Source organism: Ostrinia furnacalis, unplaced genomic scaffold, assembly GCF_004193835.3.
Source record: "Ostrinia furnacalis isolate ACB-3 unplaced genomic scaffold, ASM419383v2 OfSCF0629, whole genome shotgun sequence".
NCBI lineage: Eukaryota > Metazoa > Arthropoda > Insecta > Lepidoptera > Crambidae > Ostrinia > Ostrinia furnacalis.
This window is the reverse complement of record NW_021130868.1, coordinates 546,610-566,244: the sequence shown is the minus strand read 5'-3', so window position 1 is coordinate 566,244 and position 19,635 is coordinate 546,610. Positions and strand designations below refer to the sequence as shown.

Here is a 19,635-nt window from a genome sequence, read left to right as displayed (position 1 = left end):
TTAGTTAAGGATAGAGAAGGTACTATACGGAAAAAAAGACAGAAATAGCACATAAATATTACAAGGAAATAAAAAGTGAACTGAGCAGTGCTATCCTATCGCAACAGCGATGCCCATCGCAATGGACTCCACTCAGCATATGCCATGGCCCACGGTGGGGAAGGCCACGACGCTGGTTTTCAGTGTGCCCCATGCCGAGTAGGGCTGTTCCTAGTTCGTTTCAGTCGAATACTCTCTCTCTGACTCTTGAATCTGAAGTCTTTGCTTTGCTTTTTGCATGATTTCCAAAGCATATTGGCGCGGTATATCGTGTAATATCATTTGATAAATGGCGCTAATGTGGAAACAGCAGATTAACACCAATTACCGATGCTACTCTAATTAAACTTATAAAGTGTTTAACTTTTCAATTATCGAGAAATATCGATAAAACGAATATACACTGCGGTGTATTTCGGTGTGTTTTTTTCAGGAACGGTGTGTTTTGTTACGTCATAAGTCGGCGAAACTTTAGATGTGCTTAACGCCCGTATTCACAAACGATGCTTGCTTAGGTGAAGCAGCGTTGAATGGGGCTTTGTGATTGATTCGTGTGTGACCCTGTGCGACCACGCGCACTGTAAGACCTCATAGTAATGTTTGTGAATAGGGGCGTTAGATTCGTACCGAAACAGCTCTTTCTTATAAATAAAATAAATAAATAAATAAATCTTTGGACAATTTCACACAGCGCCAGCTAGCCCCAAAGTAAGCAACTTAATGCTTGTGTTATGGGTGCTAGCTTAACGGATATACTACTTATATACTTTTTTTTTAAATACATAAATATTATACATAGTCACACCCAGACCCGTCACAGAAATTAAAATTCATCATTTCAATTTCTGCCCGGCCGGGAATCGAACCCGGGACCTCTCGGCATAGTAGTCCGTTCTGAACCACTACACCAAACGGCCGACTAGACTTATACATCACATGTTATACATCACATGTCGCTACTCCTGCACCGTTCCATTATTACAGGAGTCTAGTCAGATAAGCACTTATCTTTAATGTTATACTCCTCGTTCCTACGCTACTTTTGTCAAATTCGTGGTCTCAATTCGTGATTTCCTTTACTCTACCCATAGAGATATAGAGAGATGTGCGCTAATGCGCTGAGTTCGAAACTCAGTGTCGCATTAGAAATTGACACTCACAAAGTAATCAAAATATATACTCACTAGCTTTTGCCCGCGGCTTCACCCGCGTGAAATTTAGTTTGTCACAGATCTTCATAAATTATGCCTGTATGTTATTCTGGGTTATAAACAATAATACTGTAAAGTTTCATCAAAATCCGTTCGGTAGTTTTTGCGTGAAAGAGCAGCAAACATCCAGACATCCAGAAATCCAAACTTTCGCATTTATAATATTAGTAGGATTATCCACTGCGATATCCAGTAGTCAACGTTCGAAAATCATTAGTACTACGCAAGCAATGTAAACTGTTTACATTATGACGTCTACAGCAATGTGTTCTGTTTTTGGGTATATTACTGCGACACCGGCCCCGCCCCCTTGTCACATCTCCCTTTAGTTTCTGTGATCTGTGACTCTACCCTTTGTAGGTCCGCAAGCAGATGTCTTTTGGAGTAGGATAGTCATGCAGGGCTGAGCTCGTTGCCTAGTGTGTCATCTATTTAATAGAACGACAACCTCAATAAGATAGCTCGTAGAGTTCTGTGTACCTTCCATGAGTTTACGTTAGGTGTGCTCGCTAGCAATTACGTCAAAAATCTCTATGAAGATAAAAGTCTATAATAAACTACCTACATACATAAAATCTGAACCAAATACAAATAAATTTATTAATTTGCTAAAAAAATTTCTACTAAGCAAGTGTTACTATGATTTAAATGAATATTATAATGATAAGCCCACATATACAGTACTATGCAATACATACATTTAACTATTATCTACATATTGTATAACCCATTATATGACATTCAGTTATTCAGTTACCTACTATACTCATTATGATAATTATTAGAATTATTTTTTCCTATTCCCTGGAGAGACTTTATAAAAAAAAAAGTGTCGGCCCAGTATGCGTAATTTTTCAAATATATTTTTTATACAATAATAGACATTATATTCCAAATGCTTTATGTACTTCCTATCAAAGACATCTATTAAATTTATTTGATTGCTATTGTAAATACGAGTAAAATTGCAATGCCCTTGCAGGGCCCATATGTTTACCTTACATATTTTATAAGACCTTACTGTACATACATACATATGTGATGCAATAAATAAATGAATATGAATATGAATAAGATTTTGTTTCTTGAAAGTAGCCGCTAGGGGCGCTGCACAATATGTCATACTAATTAATGTCATTTTTTTACGCAGTCGCTAGCGAGTACACCTAACGTAAACTCATGGTAAGCACACTGGGATTTGTTACAGGCAGGCAGACTGAAATTATTGTTTCTTTGCCTTTGTGTCATTCTTCTCTATTCTGAGCAGATCGCATCATCAGCTATCGTGTTTCCTATGTTAGTTTTCTGTGTATCAGTATCATTGACTCGAGAATGTAACGAACTGTGACGCATTTCACTCGAGTAAGATCAATGATCATTTACACACATTGATGACGAAAATATGAAACTGATCAAGTGCGAGTTGGACAGGCATGCAAAAGTTTACAGACAGACAAAGCTTTTCAAGCTACACATTACAGAATCTCAATTATAATAATAGGGGCTATTTTTCACCTTATGTCGGCCGTTTGGTGTAGTGGTTCAGAACGGACTACTATGCCGAGAGGTCCCGGGTTAGATTCCAGGCCGGGCAGAAATTGAAAAGATGAATTTTAATTTCTGTGACGGGTCTGGGTGTTACTATGTATAAAATGTATGTATTTAAAAAAAGTATATAAGTAGTATATCCGTTAAGCTAGCACCCATAACACAAGCATTAACTTGCTTACTTTGGGGCTAGCTTGCGCTGTGTGAAATTGTCCAAAGATTTATTTATTTATTATTATCTGTATAATATTGAACACCACTTTATAGTATACAATTTTACTTTGCTCTTTTTGATTTTCGTTAATTTTGATACTTTTCTAAGGACTGAGAAGCAGAACTGGTCTTGAATCTTACAAATTTGGTAGACAGTTATGCTAAATACGCATAGATTGATGCACGAAATTATTTCGCGTGAAGCACAAAAGTAAATCACTTCTTGTAGTCGTCGGTCTATCGAGTAGGGGTCACCCTACACTACAAAGTCTCGTTCAATAATCCGTTTACTTAGCTTATTATGGGTTCTTGTAAAGCTCAATTTTTATTTAGTAGGGTTTCCTTTTTTTGAAAAAGTTTGTCATTTTTTATCGCAGATATTTCAATGTAATAAACATTGTTTGTGAGCGTGTTAAAGAACCTCGTTAAGGCTTTTTGCTTTCAATAATTTTAGTATCATACCAACTTAAAGTAATTCCAAACGCATTCGCAAATAACTAAAAGACGAGCTTTCAGCAAAGTATCATTTGTGTGAGATTTTATTACAGATCCTTCAATCATAGAAAATGTTTATATGGATTTAAAAATTGCTTATGCTACTCTGTTCCACTAAATAATTTCTATTAATAATATTTTTATGTAATTATAACTCATTAAAGTCAGTAAAATTACTATTAGGAAATATTGTTTAAATGATTGTTGTGTAAAACGAACAATAACAGAACTATTAGTACTGAAGAATTTTCGTTACCAGAATACATTGAATAAACTGTTATTTCTTTGTACGAGTAGCATGTTAATGATAATGATTGAGTTATAAAACGGATAATGACGTATACATCGCTGCTAACTGCCAACTTTCCAAAAATTTGGGAAAATTGGTTTTTCATTTCACATATGACACGATGACAGAGAACTCTCACTTTTGGCCAATTTGCGAGGCAAAATTAAATCGACCAAAAACGTTCCGGAGAGCGATTCTAGACAAGAAAATCGTAACGGCGACATGGTAACGACACACCAAATTGCCCCCCTATCGGCCATTCGAAAGGAAATTATCGGAAGTAGCAGCCCGTACTGAGTCTAAGGCACGCGAATACCATTTTTTCATTTCCAACCATTTTTCGCTCACATCGGAATTGTGAAGGAAGCCAAAGCACCCGGCCGACCGTGAACAGGCTGGAAAAACGCAACTTTATAGCAACACGTATATAAATATACCGGCGGCTAACGACCGTGATTCAGTTATACGCGATCGCTTACACAAAATGGTGGTTGAAACAGGGATGACATATTAGAACAGATAAAAGTGAATCGTGGACAGTTGTGCAATAAGTGAAGTGGGGACCAGTCGTTGTATTGAAGATACCAAGATGCGTGTGAGGTTACAGACTTTGTTTGTGTTGTGGATTGCCGTGTTGTCGAACGCGAATGAGGATTACGAGAATAAGCTGACCAAGCTCTGGTCGGTATCAGGATCGAGCAACAGTGATGGGTCAGCTGTTTTAAACGTCACGAGTGCTTCAATTGTGATACAACCCTCGAGCTACGGCACCGATCAAGTCGCAAGGGCATCTAGAGAGAGGAAATACGCCTTCAAGCCGAGGGCCATACCGCTCCGAAGGGCTGAGGCTCCCCAGGTCGAGAGAAACGTCTACTATTCCGATGATGTGAACAAGTACAAATCTGAGGTTCTTTTCCCCGGTAATTATTTCCCAATTGCCAAAGAGAAAAGTAACGAGAACTTAACTAAGGATTCAGTGTACCAACAAGTTTTTCATCCCAAATCTATACCACTGATCAGGAGTCAAGAGTTCCAGGCCAGGTCACTCGACACAAACTCAGACCCGATCATTGAGAAACCCGAAAGTTTTTCAGAACAGCCCGCATCAAGACGATCGCTATCTTGTGAGTAAATTGACTTGTTATCCAAATTGAATTGGAAATCAAAACATTTCAATAATGATTCAATCATTAACTTTAATAAACAACTGTCAGCTACCTTAACCTAATTATTACGAATAAATATGTATTATTTACAATAATAATAACTGATAATTTGATTGAACAAACATTTATTGTGCTGGTCAAAGACTGTTTTAATTCAAACTGTATTAGAAATAACAATAATAACAAATCCTTATACATCAATCAAATTTCATGACAAAAATGAGAAAGATCCAAACATAAATAATTAATGATCCGAGTCTATGTTATTTATTATTTCTACCGTCATGTCTGAACTGTCGTTGCATTTATACAATGATAATCAACCAATTAAAGAAGAAAATCTTGTAAGAGGCACCTCAAATGCCAAAATTACTAATTAATTTTCTAATTAGGAAACCATTCAATGCGATGCTTGCTTTTCTAAAATATACGATCTGTTAAAATAACAATAGTGTATTGTAAATATTCTGATTTGTAAGAAAATCGTAATTTATTCGAATAATTAGAGTTTGAGATGAATGACGTGAAAGATGATTTAATTATTATTCATTTATTTAATACTTAACACTAAATGCTCTTAATTATAGCAAGTGAAAGCTTTTAAGAAAAAAACAAATAAATATTCATCATGAAGCATAGTTTTTATAATTAATTAAAATTTTCCCTATTTTTGTCACAACGACAGACAAAAATTTCAAGAAAAGCGGTTCTTACTTGACCTGGTTTAGGGTCGAACCTGAGACCTATTCGTACATCTTTCGATACCAAAAATACTTATTAAAGTCACCCGGGGCGAAAGCAACTATGGTGACTAATTGGTATGTATTTTGAACAAAATGTCATCTGTTGAAGCTTAAAGCAATCATTGCTTTTTTATGCTTCTGTCACTTCACCCCCATAGTTGTTTTCGCCCCCGGTGACCTTAATAAATTAGGTCATTCTGTAAGTAGTCAATAAAGTGAGTCATTCTGACAGATGTCACATTCGATTGACCCGTTATCAATGTACGGTGGATTCAATTTTATCATTCCATTTTGCTGTATCAGCCATTATTTCCCGTTACATTTCACCGTGGCACGATCATTGCACTTTCGATAATACCTTGAATTTCATTGAAAACGCAACTGGCAATCTTTTCCGCTTGTGGACGGTAAAATGTAAATAGCTGGGGTAGCGTGATCGAGACTGCGGCGAGGTACAGTCGGATACAAATTAATGTATTAGACGGTGCATTCGGGACAGTATGAACAACGGCACATTAAGGAATCCTTAATGTGCCGTTGTCCATACTGTCCATAATAAGGATGTGTCTGTGACATGTTTTGTAATTTGGGTATTTAATTAGGCCACCACTCCCCAATAATTCTAAAGCGCTTTTAAAAAATGCACTTCATTCTGATCTTAAAACTTAATTAATTTTAGATTATCTGTAAATTAAGATTTTTGGTTGCATTGTAATTGAAAAAAGTAGATTGAGTTGATAAAATAGTGGCGTCACTGGCTAGTATTTCCATACAAAATCTATGGGAGAGTCTCATTTGACAGTTTTAAAAAGTACACACGGCCACACTGTTAACTATCCATTTCCGTTTTTGCTCTCGCTCTGATTAAATGGCGATTCTTTGCGATAGAACGAGATGACATGACTGGCAATGGGCAGTTAACACTGTTGCCGATGGTACGTCAATTGATTGGTGGTGGCAAATACCCTATTGATATTAGGTGTTTTGCGGCAAAAATGTTTAGTTTAACACAATAATATGCATTTCGGTTCAACACTACATGTATTTATTGTCGTGAACAGCAAAACCGTCCCATTGCTATTGCGACACGTATCGGGCTTTATTCGGATAATCTTGTTCCAGACCATCATTATTAATACAATTCATAATTATACATGTTAAGAGTTGCCTAAATATGATTATGACTTGTTTTGTGAGCCATAAATAAACAAATTTGATTTTACGTCCGGCTGTACCGATTGATGTTGTTTACATCGCCATCTATTCACAACTATCAGGAAGCCTTCATCCTATTAGGATGGCAAAACTGCGATATCACTTGTTTTCACTAATATCTAGGCTAAAATTACGATAATCGATCGAACGATAATCTGAGTGTAATATTTGGCAAACAATAAAGTTAATTACCTCATTGATTAAATAAACATTGACTGACTTATCAACCATCATAGTCATCAATAAAGTTTTTAATAAAAAATAAATAATAAAAAATAATATTAAGATTTAATTTATTTGAGACCGACTGTACTACTTTGCGTTTTTACGAAACTGACAGTAGCAATAGTGACATGAATTGTGTATTGAATTAAACGAAGTTTGTTGACTCATTGATTTATATTCTAACATGCTAGCTGTGCCCGCGACTTCGTACGCGTGAAATTTATATTAGTTTGAATAATATTTCCCGTTTTTGCAACATTTTTCTTCACTATAGCTGCCTTCCTCGATAAAATGGGCTATCCAACACAAAAAGATTTTTTCAAATCGGGCCAGTAGTTCCTGAAATTAGCACATTCAAGCAAACAAACTCTTCAGCTTTATAATATTGGTATAGATTGTCTCATTTGAATGTCCAAATGTGTTTGAATATTTATATCGCGTTTATGTTTCATGAATTGTTTATGAATTAGATTTTCTTTCATTAATTTTATTAATTGGACAAGGAACATAGGTATTTCTCTAATTACACCACCGCACGCTTTGTAAAACATGACAATTGAATGCTGTTGTTGTTTTTAATGATGTTTAACAACTGACGTACGTATTTATTTTGCGAAACGAATACTAAATGATTTGAAGATTTATATTATCTATAATATAAAAATGAATCGCAAAATGTGTTGGTAAGCGCATAACTAAACAACGCCTGGACCAATTTTACCAATTCTTTTTTTTAAATGTTTGTTGAAGTCCAAGGATGGTTTTTACAGCGAGAAAAGTTTGAATAATTTCCGGGTAAACCCTAAAAAACTCGAAACTTCACCCCTAAGGGTAAAACGGGGTCCACGCGTACGAAGTCGCGGGCGGCCGCTAGTTTTAAATATAATAGAAATTCGAATGTAACTATTTTTTATGGCAAGATAAAAGATGTAGTATAAGGCTGCCATTTTTTAGCCCAAGTAAGACACAAAGGGGTGAAAATGCTTTTAAAAACACATTGATCCTCATGGAATCAGGTCAGACCCTCTGAAGTGACCTAATTACCTAGTTTTCTTAATCCACAATGAGGAAGCTCTTGGCCTGCATCTCATCTTATAGAAAATGATGATCAGGCCGAAGGTGGAAGCGAGCTTCACCCGGAATCCTCAACCAGCGAGGAATTGGCTAACTGCTGGAACACAATAATATATAATCCAGACTCTACCACCAACCAACAAGAGCAGAAAATATTATTGCCTCCTTGACTCTGGGAATCCAACTTAGGACCTATGGGTCTATACTAAATAGGGTGGTCTTGCCACTAGACCACAGAGGCAGTTAAAAGTTTCAAGTTATTAAAAACATTTCTTTTTCTGGTGATTGAACTTTTTAGCGAATAACTGAAATTTTATAGTTCTAACCTAAAGTCTCGTATAAAAGTTTAGATATTTTTCTATTTCATGTAGGTATTTGATTACTGGTATTAAATATCGATACCTTCAGGTTCAATTGTCGTATAAACCAAAACCCTACTTTTCAGGAGAGCCAAAAAACGTTTTTTTTTTTAATAAAAAAATCGTAACTTTTTTATTTGAGAAGTTATAAAAAAATGACCAAGAGAAAACATTTTTCAATTCTAGCGATGAAAAAGTCTAGATATTTAAAAAATGGGTATCTTCAGTAGTTTTAAAGTTAGCTTGGAGTTACGTCCTTAAAAAAGGCACTCGGTGGTTTATACGACCCATTATATTGGACCTAAAAATAACTCTTTACGTCGTATTTGATTTTTTAGTAAACACGAGACTGAAATTGATGGCTTAAAGACCATTAGATGTAAGTTTTTTGGTTTATATACCCATTGATAAAGTGATTTATTCAAATGTATTATTAAAACTATACATGTAAATAATGTATTGTTTACTATTTCCAGGCTTTTGTTGTTTAGAGAATTTGCACAAAGATATTTAACAGTGTAAAAACTATATTTGGTTGAGGTAGAAATAATAAATTTGCTTGCATACGAAAAATCACAAGTTTATTGTTTTTTTTTTTACAATTTTGCAGGAAAATTATGGCAAAACTAATAATTTTAAACAAAACTAATCACCATAAATTTGGAACAAAAAAATACAATTACAGCAAAACATTGACAGCTTTCCTGGTTCTCTGCTGACGCATATTGAATTCGTTTGGTTATGATAAATTTTGCATAAAGAGAAGAGCCCCAGTATGCTCAGGAGAAGGATTTGTAATTTTTTGAGAATTTCTCTAAGGAATTTATATCTTTACAAGAAACCCAAATTTAAATTACAGCTAAAAGTAAAGGCTAGATGACAAAATTTCAATTATTTGTCCGTCAGACAGATAATTAGAAAATATTAAACTCATATTTTTTATTTTCTTTCATAATTAAATAATAACAGTGCTACATCGAGTTGAAATGGCGCGATACGTCACGATAGAGTAGAATTTTTACTCAAAAGTGACGTCACGCGACATTTCAACTCAATATAACACTGTAATTATTCGATTATGGAAAAAAAATATGAGTAATATTTTGTAATTATCTGTCTGACGGACTAAATAGAATTTCGATTTCATTACCTAGTCATCATCCCTAATAGTACTTGTAAAGTAATAAATTATTACAGAGCATATCAAAAGGGTATAAATAGCCTTCATGAGCACACTATGGCTTGTTTTCTTTGTTTAAAAGTCTTGAATTCATCACATTTAGTCGAAATCAATTCATGAATGTACTGGACCTGGAAAGCAACCTTATATACCTACCTATCTAGTTATTATCTTTAAAAGTAAGTCAACTTTATTTAACTTTTTAATTAAGAAAAACTTACTTACTGTCCATACATACATATGTGATGCAATAAACAAATGAATATGAATGTGAAACAGATAATTACCATATTGAATACGTGGACTTACGACGTTGGATCCAAATATCTGGCCATATGTCTTTGGGCGTAAAAACCATTATCAATTACGAGAGAGTTTTACATCCTGGCTTAAAAAAATGTATGGTTGATACATCTTAGCAAAAATACCAAATACAAGCATTCGGTTTTTACATCGTTTTTAAGGTATTTATTTATCTTTTAGGCTACAGTTTTTTGGGGCGTATAAACATTTTTTTAGCGAATTTCAATATATCGAATATACAGCTCGATAGAGAAAAAAATTCTGATTAAAATGGTATATATAACTCAATTTGGCCAAAATGGTTTATACGACAATTGAACCTGAAGGTGTCGATATCCTTTAGTATAATTTTGATAAATACCTAGTTTTATCCCAGTTTTTATACACATCAACAACTTTTCTCATTACATGCAACTTTCGGTTTCAATGCTGGAAGCATCTTAATAGAAATTTAATCACCTTCATTATTATCTAATAGATTAGTTAAGTTACTTTGATGGAAAACTTGCAAGTTGTCGTTATTATAGAAGTTTCCCTTTTCACAAGATATACCTAAGGCACATAATATAGTGAATGAGTTTCTTGCGCTGCTTCATTTCTGCACAACACAACCTAAATCTGGTGATGAATGAATTTTCTTAGACAGTTTGAATTTTACGAATTTACTATAAAGTTATCAGTCATCATATTTACCTATACATTAAATTATGGAATGATACAATACTAGAGTAATATTGTTGAAATATTATTAAAAATGAAACATGTTGATAAAAAGCAACATTAATTAATTTTGTTTGTTTTATTTAACTGTTTATTATGATTTTATTGATCTTTACACATTATTAACAAATAAAATGTGACGTCATTCAAGAAAATAGATAATGTGTGTTTTATTTTATTTTTTGTCTTAAAATTGTTTAACAAAATTATTCTTGAAGTCTTAAAATGAAACAATTTATTTAAAAATCGATGGAAAGCCATAGGCTTTTACTGTAAACGTTGGTTTTCTTATTATGTTCTTGACCACAAAACTGCTATAGTTTTTACGTGACTTCCGTAATAACAGACTCAATCTTTATCAGTATTTAGTATTAGATTTCATTCCAAACTGCTTATTGTATAACTAATTCTATTGTGTTACTAAACTGAACTTGAAAAAATTCTTAACCTTAACTTTTAGGCTGAGTTGCACCATCTTACTGTAACTAAGACAAACGTCAAATATCTGTCAAACTCCATACAAAAAACACCGGTTATGGTCATAGTTACGGTCAAATTTTGGGTGGTGCAACTCAGCCTTATCTATATTAATAAAAATGAAACCCGTTTTCCGTTGTCACGACATAACATGAAAACGGCTTGACCGATTTGGCTGATTTTTTTATTGTAGTTTTCTAATACTCTGTACAAGGTTTTTACGGAAAAAAATATAAAGAAAATCTCTACGCTAAGGCGGTACGAAGTTCGCCGGGTCAGCTAGTTAGTTATAAAAGAATAACTGACTGTCTGATCGATATGTCAAAATAGCCCAAACCTACGTGTCTAGCTATAAATTCCAAAGGCACGTAGGGATTTACTTAGAAATGGTTTTTCTAAGGGGGTGAAAAAGAGGTTCCAAAGTTTATATGGGGAAACAAAATTCTCCTTAAACATGTCATGTTCCAGGTTTTTTCAGAATTCATCCCCTAAAAGGGTGAAATGGGGTGATATGCTCTGAATATCAACATGGGTATTTGTATAGGGGAGGCCTATATTCAGCAGTGGACGTCCTATGGCTAAAATGATGATGATGATTTGAAGTTTATTCAGACGCAAATTACGAAAACAATATGGACTTTCTGTGACATAATGAAATTCACGCGAGTGAAGTCTCGGGCAATAGCTCGTATGAAATAAAATTAAAACATCAATCTTACCAATAAAAAACTATTTGTAGCTCCAATAGTAAAATCATATTTGCTAAACACAATCACGCAGAATAGCGTGTTTCATTAACACCTGCTAGCAATGAGTTAACAGTAATTAACCGCTTCATTCATTTAACTTTCAAATCGTCACCTTCATTAAAGATTTTAGTGGTAAAATAATTTTCATACAATAAACAAAGTATCTTCGCTATTGAGGTGAGTATAGACTACAGCATTTGCTCGTAATATAATGACGAACCGCTCTATGTTATATAGATCTAGCACTTAACTCAGTGTCTGAGGTATGGGATGCACGAGAGGGTGTTTTTGTAACGTCGAACGTCAACGAGACTTCAGATCTCCTTCAGATTTATATTATGCTCTGTGACGTCATAACATGACAAAGTCACCCCTCCCGTGCCGCTACCAAACCTTAGGCACTGACTGCGTTAAGCGCTAGATGTAGAGTGTCAGTGTCACTGTCACCCTTTCACGAAGCAATCGTCGTACATTTACTTGCGTTGTAAAATTCATAACTTTACATAGAAATGCTCTACCCAGTCCCGGGGTTCCCAGTGTGAGCCACGGCGCCCTGGTGCGCCGTAGAATACGATAGATGTTTTAATTTTTGTTCCTATCTATCTCACCTAACTACTATCAACTATCGTTATAGGTGCCTGTACTGTATATTTTTTAAGGGTAGGTCGTCGTGAAAAAATACTAAATTTTGTAACTGCGCCACGGAATGAAAATTAATATATAATAATACCCCTGGATTAGAGTATTTTCTAGTAACAGAACAACGATACAACATAGTGCGAATGAAATTCTAGTGTCAGTATCACGCTTTCACGAAGAAAACGTCGTAGATTTACCTGTATTGTATTCGTAAGAACCTTACGTTACATAGAAATGCTCTCGTCTATAGCCACCTTTAGAATGCTGTTCGTGATGACTTTGTAGTTTCGCTTATTACATGGTATTATCACTATTATGTACGATGATCTTACATGGTTAGCGTTCTTTTATCTCAAAGACAATGAAAGTGGTTTTAGATTTGTACTGATATCGTAAACGCGAAAGTTTGTGGGGTTGGATGCACGTTATTTTAATAGGTTGTATCATTCAAAAACTAGTGGAAGGATTTTGATGTAAATTTTCAAGTTTAGAGCTCATAAATTGGAATATCACAATGATATTAGTTGGGCCACGGTTGGGCTGTTCTCTATCGAACTCTATGCAGGGAAAGCCACGCGGTCACGGGCAAAAACTTGTGTGGAAATATTTGATTTTGTATCATCTATTGACCTAAACTTAAGTTACCAAAACTAGCAGAAAAATCGTTATTCCCGTACTGAAGCCAGCTACGAAATCTGGCTACGTATTGGTTGGGTTTGAAAATACAGTGCGATCGAAAGTGTATTTTTTTACGATGAAAATAAGCTCCTAGTGAATTTAATTTTGAATACCTCAACCATGATTTTGCCATTGGATTGAAATGTTTTGATTTCTGTTTTATACGTTGGTTACATGATTTCGCTGTTTTATCTCTTGTATTTCTTGTTATTGTCAGTGTGATAAACCTTGTTATTTATATTTCTTTTCTCAAATTCCAGACATCTTTGGAGAAGACGACGCCGACGAAGACATTGAGGGTGATGATGAAGAAGTAGAAAGAGAAGACTCAGAAAACGGCTCCCCAAAACACAAGTCCAAGAAACCAAAAATCAAGAAGACCAAACTCAAGAAATACGTGCTGCCCCTCCTCTTAGCATACAAGATGAAATACTTCGCCCTAGTTCCTGTGATGATTGGAGGTCTAATCCTCCTTGTAGGGGCTACGGGCCTCGCCGGATTCTTCTTTGCGTTGTTCGCAGCCGTCATGGGTCTACAGAAAGGAGGCGGTTACTGAACCACAAAATAGTTAAATAAAGTCGACTCCAAGTTGCCATCGAACTTAGAAATAATCTGGACTCTGGCCCCTAGTCTAATAGTTTCACCACCGATCCGTTTCCGACTTTTCCCTGATGTTATGTCATCTTTGAATCATTAATTTCATTGTTTCAAATTAATTTAGGGCTCGCGCTTTTGTAAATAGTCTTTCCTGATATTGTTAATTAATTTAATAATTTATTAGTAGTTTTCATAGGACTAATTGATAAGGATAGGCAGATTACGTAGTTACCAAATGTTAGAAATGTATTATGGTGCTTCTAACGATAAATGATGCAATTATACACACATGCTTTGAGTGTTGCTGTCTTTTATTCATCATCATCATTTCAGCTACAGTTCACTGCTGAACATAGGCCTCCCCCAATGACTTCCACATCGCACGGTTAGCGATGTGGAAGCGGCCTGCATTCAGCGCCTTCCTGGTACCTTTATCAGGTCGTCGGTCCATCTTGTGGGTGGACGTCCCACGCTGCGCTGTCTTTTATTACCTTTTTATTATTTTAATCAAGGAATATTACATAGAGTAATAATATCCATTTACCTGCAGGTGCATTAAATGTGATAATATAAAACCACACACTACTACACTACCTATGACATGACACTGAACAACTTTTTCCAATAAACTAATATCTAGTTTTTCAAAAAATCTTCATCAATCCTAAAAATCTTAACCAGTAAAAATTAATTAGAAGAAAATATGAAATATAGATGAAGTACCTAATAATTGCTTGCTTTTGAAATATATTATTGTGGTAACGACGGACAACAACGGAACCCTACACTGCGGGTGGCACGACACGCACTGGGCAATTTTTTGTTTCTAATGAAATAATAATAATAATAATTATAATGTACTATTCTGTGGTAATACGTATAATTCGGATATTAAATTCATAAATTAAGCTTTTAGTATCATATTAATCTAAATATAAATTTTACCAAACCAACAAGACCGTAGTTAGGCAGTTTTTTTTAATGTTCGGGTTTTAATTGTATCCAGCAATTAAAGAACAATCATCCTGGTAATTGAATGGGTTAATATTGAATTAGACACGAGCTATTGTATACTGACTGAAGCTTAAAGTTAATTTTCTCTAATTACATTCGACATTTTTGACATTGACAAGTTCTTTTTTTTTTTATTCAGTTTAAACCACAAGTGGCACTTATGAACGTCAATAGAAAATAATAAAAAAAGAAAAGGTAGCCCTTATGGGGCACTTAACATGTCTCCTTATCTTTTGGGCCCTACCAGCGCTTCGAGACAAACATATTGCAAGTGCTGAGAAGAAACGCCGGAACAAACTCAGTCACCACTTATTGCCAGGAATTATCTAACGGTAGGAATAGTCAAATTTAAGTACATCAAATATGTGCAGACTGAACTGACCACGCATCCTTGTCATCAATATAGTCTCGAACCTTGTAGTACCCTTTGGACATAAGGGTATTTTTTATATGTATCTTAAATTTGTTTATTGGCAATTCGACAAGGTTGTGTGGTATTTTGTTAAATATGGTAATACATTTCCCCAAGAATGAATTACCTATCTTATGCAACCTAAATGATGGAACAGCAAGTTTATTCTTATGTCTCGTGTTAAATGAGTGGACGTCACTTTTCTTAGTAAATAAATGTATATGTTTACGGACATACATAATGTTATCAAATATGTATTGCGAAGCCACAGTCAATATATTGATTTCTTTAAAAACTTCTCTAAGCGAGTCACGTGGTTTAAGACCGTATATTGCCCGAACAGCTCTTTTCTGTAAAATGAAAATTGATTCTATGTCTGCTGCTGAGCCCCACAGTAAAAGACCATAAGACATAATACTATGAAAATAACTAAAATATACAAGCCTTGCTGTTTCAACATCAGTCAAGTTTCTGATCTTTCTCACCGCAAAGGCAGCTGAACTAAGTCTTCCCGCCAAGGCAGCAATATGGGGGCCCCATTGTAATTTACAGTCTAGGGTAATACCTAGAAAGACAGTAGAGTTTATCAGTTCAATGCGTTCATTATTTACTGTAATATTAGTATTAACTTGTTTGACATTAGGCATAGTGAATTTTAAACATTTGGTTTTTTTTGCGTTTAATAGCAAATTATTAGTTGTAAACCAGTCTAATACTTTGGAAAGAGCATTATTCACGTCGTCAAATATTTCCTGACGCCTGTCAGTTTTAAAAATTAAAGAAGTGTCATCAGCAAATAATACTATCTCACAAAGGTCCTTTGAATAAAAAGGTAGATCATTTATATAAATCAGAAAGAGCAATGGTCCCAGTATTGAGCCTTGGGGCACTCCCATTTTTAGGGGGGCGCCCGAAGAGTTAGTTCCGTGAATATTTACTTTTTGTAATCTGTCTGAGAGGTAAGAGTGTAAGAGGCTTAAGGCCTTGCCTGATACGCCATAATGTTCTAGCTTAAATAACAGAGTTTGATGATCAACACAGTCAAACGCCTTCGATAAGTCACAAAATACACAAATAGCATCTTTTTTCTCCTGCCAAGCATCGAAAATGTGTTTGATAAGAGCAACCCCTGCATCGGTCGTACTTTTCCCTTTTGTGAACCCATATTGTTCAAGAATAAAAATAAATAATAGGTATGATATAAGAAGAATAATGTCTTTGGCATAACAATAATTACTATATGAATTAAGTGTAATTGAATTTCAGCACTTAATTATTTTTTTTCCTTAATAAAATAGAATTAAATAAATAAATTATAAAAATACTAGTTGTTACCGCGACTTCGTACGAGTGAAAATATTTTATGTTGTAAACGACATTATAGCCACTCGGTTGTAGAGTGATGTTAAATCGATCTTTTTCAAATCGGACCAGAAGTTCCTGAGATTAGCGCGTTCAACCAAACAAATAAACAAACAAACTCTTCAGCTTTATAATTAGTAAGTAGGTATAGATAAATTTTCCAGTAGTAGAATTAGACCCGATTCGACCAAACTTTTCTCCGAGAATAACTCCTGGTATAACTGGCACATTGACAGTTTCAGTATAGTAAATAATATGTCAAAACTGACGATTTATTCTGCGATTAAGAGTAGGCGCACACCGTTGATTTTTCGTCGGCCGATAGTTTAGTCGGGCAGTTGATCAGTATGGGCATGTATGAGAGTGTGCAAACTACGCCGATTCGATTTGGCCGATTCTTCATACAAATTAAAATCGGGCACAACTATCGGCCAATTAAAAATCAACGGTGTGCGCCTCCTCTAATATTTACTCGTTTGGTCGAATCCACTCTTATGAGTATTTTCTAATTAGAGGGCAATTTTTATTGTAGATTTTTATACAAACATTCCACGTATTCTGAAAATAGGTTATAAAATCTTTTTAATATTATTATAGGTAGCTTACACATTTTGTAGAATATCTCAGATCCGTATACATTGTCAGTAGAATCAAGTTGATTGACCATAAACTGTAGAACCATAACGACATGCTCTACTTATTTTCCATCGATATTTTCTAAATTATTTCTATGCCTTTGTCGTTGGAATGATTTACTCAGATTTTACTTGTTTACTTACCATGCTTTTTAATTTACTTAATCAAGTTCAAAGTTATACTATCGTTTAATACAATTACAAATAATAATATGTTTAATACTTATAAAGCTAAATGTATAAGTAATAGGCCCTGGTTGTTAATAAAGGTTGGATTCTAAAAAATTATCATCATAATTCACGTGCGCGCCTAAAACTCCAGCGGCAGTTGCAGTTGTGTTTGCGGGTTCGAATCCCGCCACTGTGTGAAAAACACAACTTAATACAGAAACGCTAGTAAGTATCTATATACGATTTCCTTATCCTGAAAGTTTAATGAATACATATTTTTATACCCATTTTAACTATCTACTACACTGGTCATCATAAAAATCGACCCACCCGTGACAAGCACTTTCAAACGTATGCATCCCCACCCCACTTCCCACCAATATTACTATACTATATTTCCATTTAAAACCCTAGTTCTAAACTTCATTTCATTAAAGGAAAGGTTTTTACCCCAATAATGTGTCTGTAGAAGAATCCAGCGTCACTTCTTCAAAAAATAGGTAGTTATGCTTGAGCCAACTTTTATGGCTATAAAACTGTTAAGTTATGATTAATCGCTATCCATCTGTTAAAGAGGACACGTGAGATCATTATTTGGTTTTATAACCATAAAAATTGGTCTAATTGATCCCAGAGGTGAGCCCGAAGTGAGGTTTTTTTCAAGTTTTTCAAGTCACATTTATTGTACATATGTATATGTTAATCGTTTATTAGGAAATTAAATGTGTTTTTTTAAGGATATTTATTGGGCTTTCAAATAACACCAATATTGTTGGGGCGCCATGATTGTGTCAGTAGAAACGAGTTTTCCTGTAAAACGTAGGTGGGCCGATTTTTGTGATGACCAGTGTATTATAGAGAGAAAAAGAGAAGAGGGCAGCATCGGTCTCTGAAAATATGTTTGCCCAAAAATACATAATATTTAGTCGTGCAAGGAATTCAGGAACACAAGTATTGATGACATACATTTATCATAGACTTAATTTACAAGTGAACATTATTACAGGAACTACTTAACATCTTAAGGTAGCAGAGAGCATAAGCTAATACTTAAGATCTTTAGTTATGGTCCGAGCAGTTTTTATGCACAAAACATGAGGCACAAGTAATATAATACTATCAGAAGTTAAATACACAATCTTGGAAAACGACATCTATATGTCTAGTTATGAAGCTTGATGCTTCGTACGAACTAGTAAGAAGCGTGAACTAGTAAAAACGATAGATGGGGCTAAATACATCTGAATCACGCTTACTTGAGACATCAATTAATACATTTTGTGAGGGACTTAGGTCATAATAGTCGTCACGGTGCCCACGTCGTTAGTAAAGGCAGACACAGTGCTCTTACAGGCTTAATTTATAAGAAAAACAGTTTTTTTTTTACAAAAAAAATTTGATTCATGTAGTATGAATTCTAACTTCAACAAAGTAAAAATTTGGATTTAGNTTTTTTAGAAATCACCATCATTTCAGCCACTGCTGAACATTATGCCATCCCATGGACTTCTAGGTTACCGGATAGCAGCAGCCCGCATCCAGCGCCTTCCTGCAACCTTTACGAGGTCATCTGTCCTCCTTGTGGATAAACGCACTACGCTGCGGTTGTCTTGCATTCCAGAACTTTGCAGAACAAGAATTGTCAATTAAAAAGTCAAAAGTTAATTACATTTTTATGCATAACAAGGCAGGGTAAGGCAAGGTACCTATTGGATTGCAATCGCACCTGATATTGTGAGATGCAGTCTACGATTGTACATAATTATCTGCCCTGTAAGTGCCTATTCACTATCGCCTTGAAAAGGCCCGGATTATGCTGTTTGTTTCCTTAATAAAGAAAAAATAAAATAGTGTTCAGGAAAGACAGCAGTATGCAGAGAATTCCCGTTCCTAGCTGTTCGCATTATAAAAGAGTTATTCTTTTAAAATAAAGCCGCCGGGCTGTCAGCGGGCTTGGTGTGTAGAGTCTATAGGGAGTTACCACAGACGAGTCACTGCATGGACGACAGCCGCACATTATGTTAAAAGTAGTAAAAAAATCTTCATCATCATTATCATTCCAGCCATAGGACGTCCGCTGCTGAACATAGGCCTCCCGCAATGATTTTCAAAATGGCCGGA

The 19,635-nt window shown here is 34.9% G+C and overlaps 1 protein-coding gene across 1 annotated transcript; it reads left to right on the top strand.

The window, feature by feature from the left end:
• Nucleotides 1-4,248: 4,248 nt before the first annotated feature.
• On the top strand, nt 4,249-14,220 carry LOC114366383 (uncharacterized). The gene is made up of 2 exons (XM_028323247.1): nt 4,249-4,919; nt 13,584-14,220. Exons 1-2 carry the CDS (start codon nt 4,385-4,387, stop codon nt 13,877-13,879), a joined length of 831 nt encoding a protein of 276 aa, XP_028179048.1. The 5' UTR covers nt 4,249-4,384; the 3' UTR covers nt 13,880-14,220.
• Nucleotides 14,221-19,635: the final 5,415 nt, after the last annotated feature.

What these genes read in the sequence shown, in the direction of transcription:
- LOC114366383 (XM_028323247.1), top strand. Translation starts at nt 4,385, where the DNA reads ATGCGTGTGAGGTTACAGACTTTGTTTGTGTTGTGGATTGCCGTGTTG. An exon ending in ATCAAGACGATCGCTATCTT is followed by an intron (nt 4,920 to 13,583) that starts GTGAGTAAATTG and finishes CTCAAATTCCAG; the next exon opens with ACATCTTTGGAGAAGACGAC.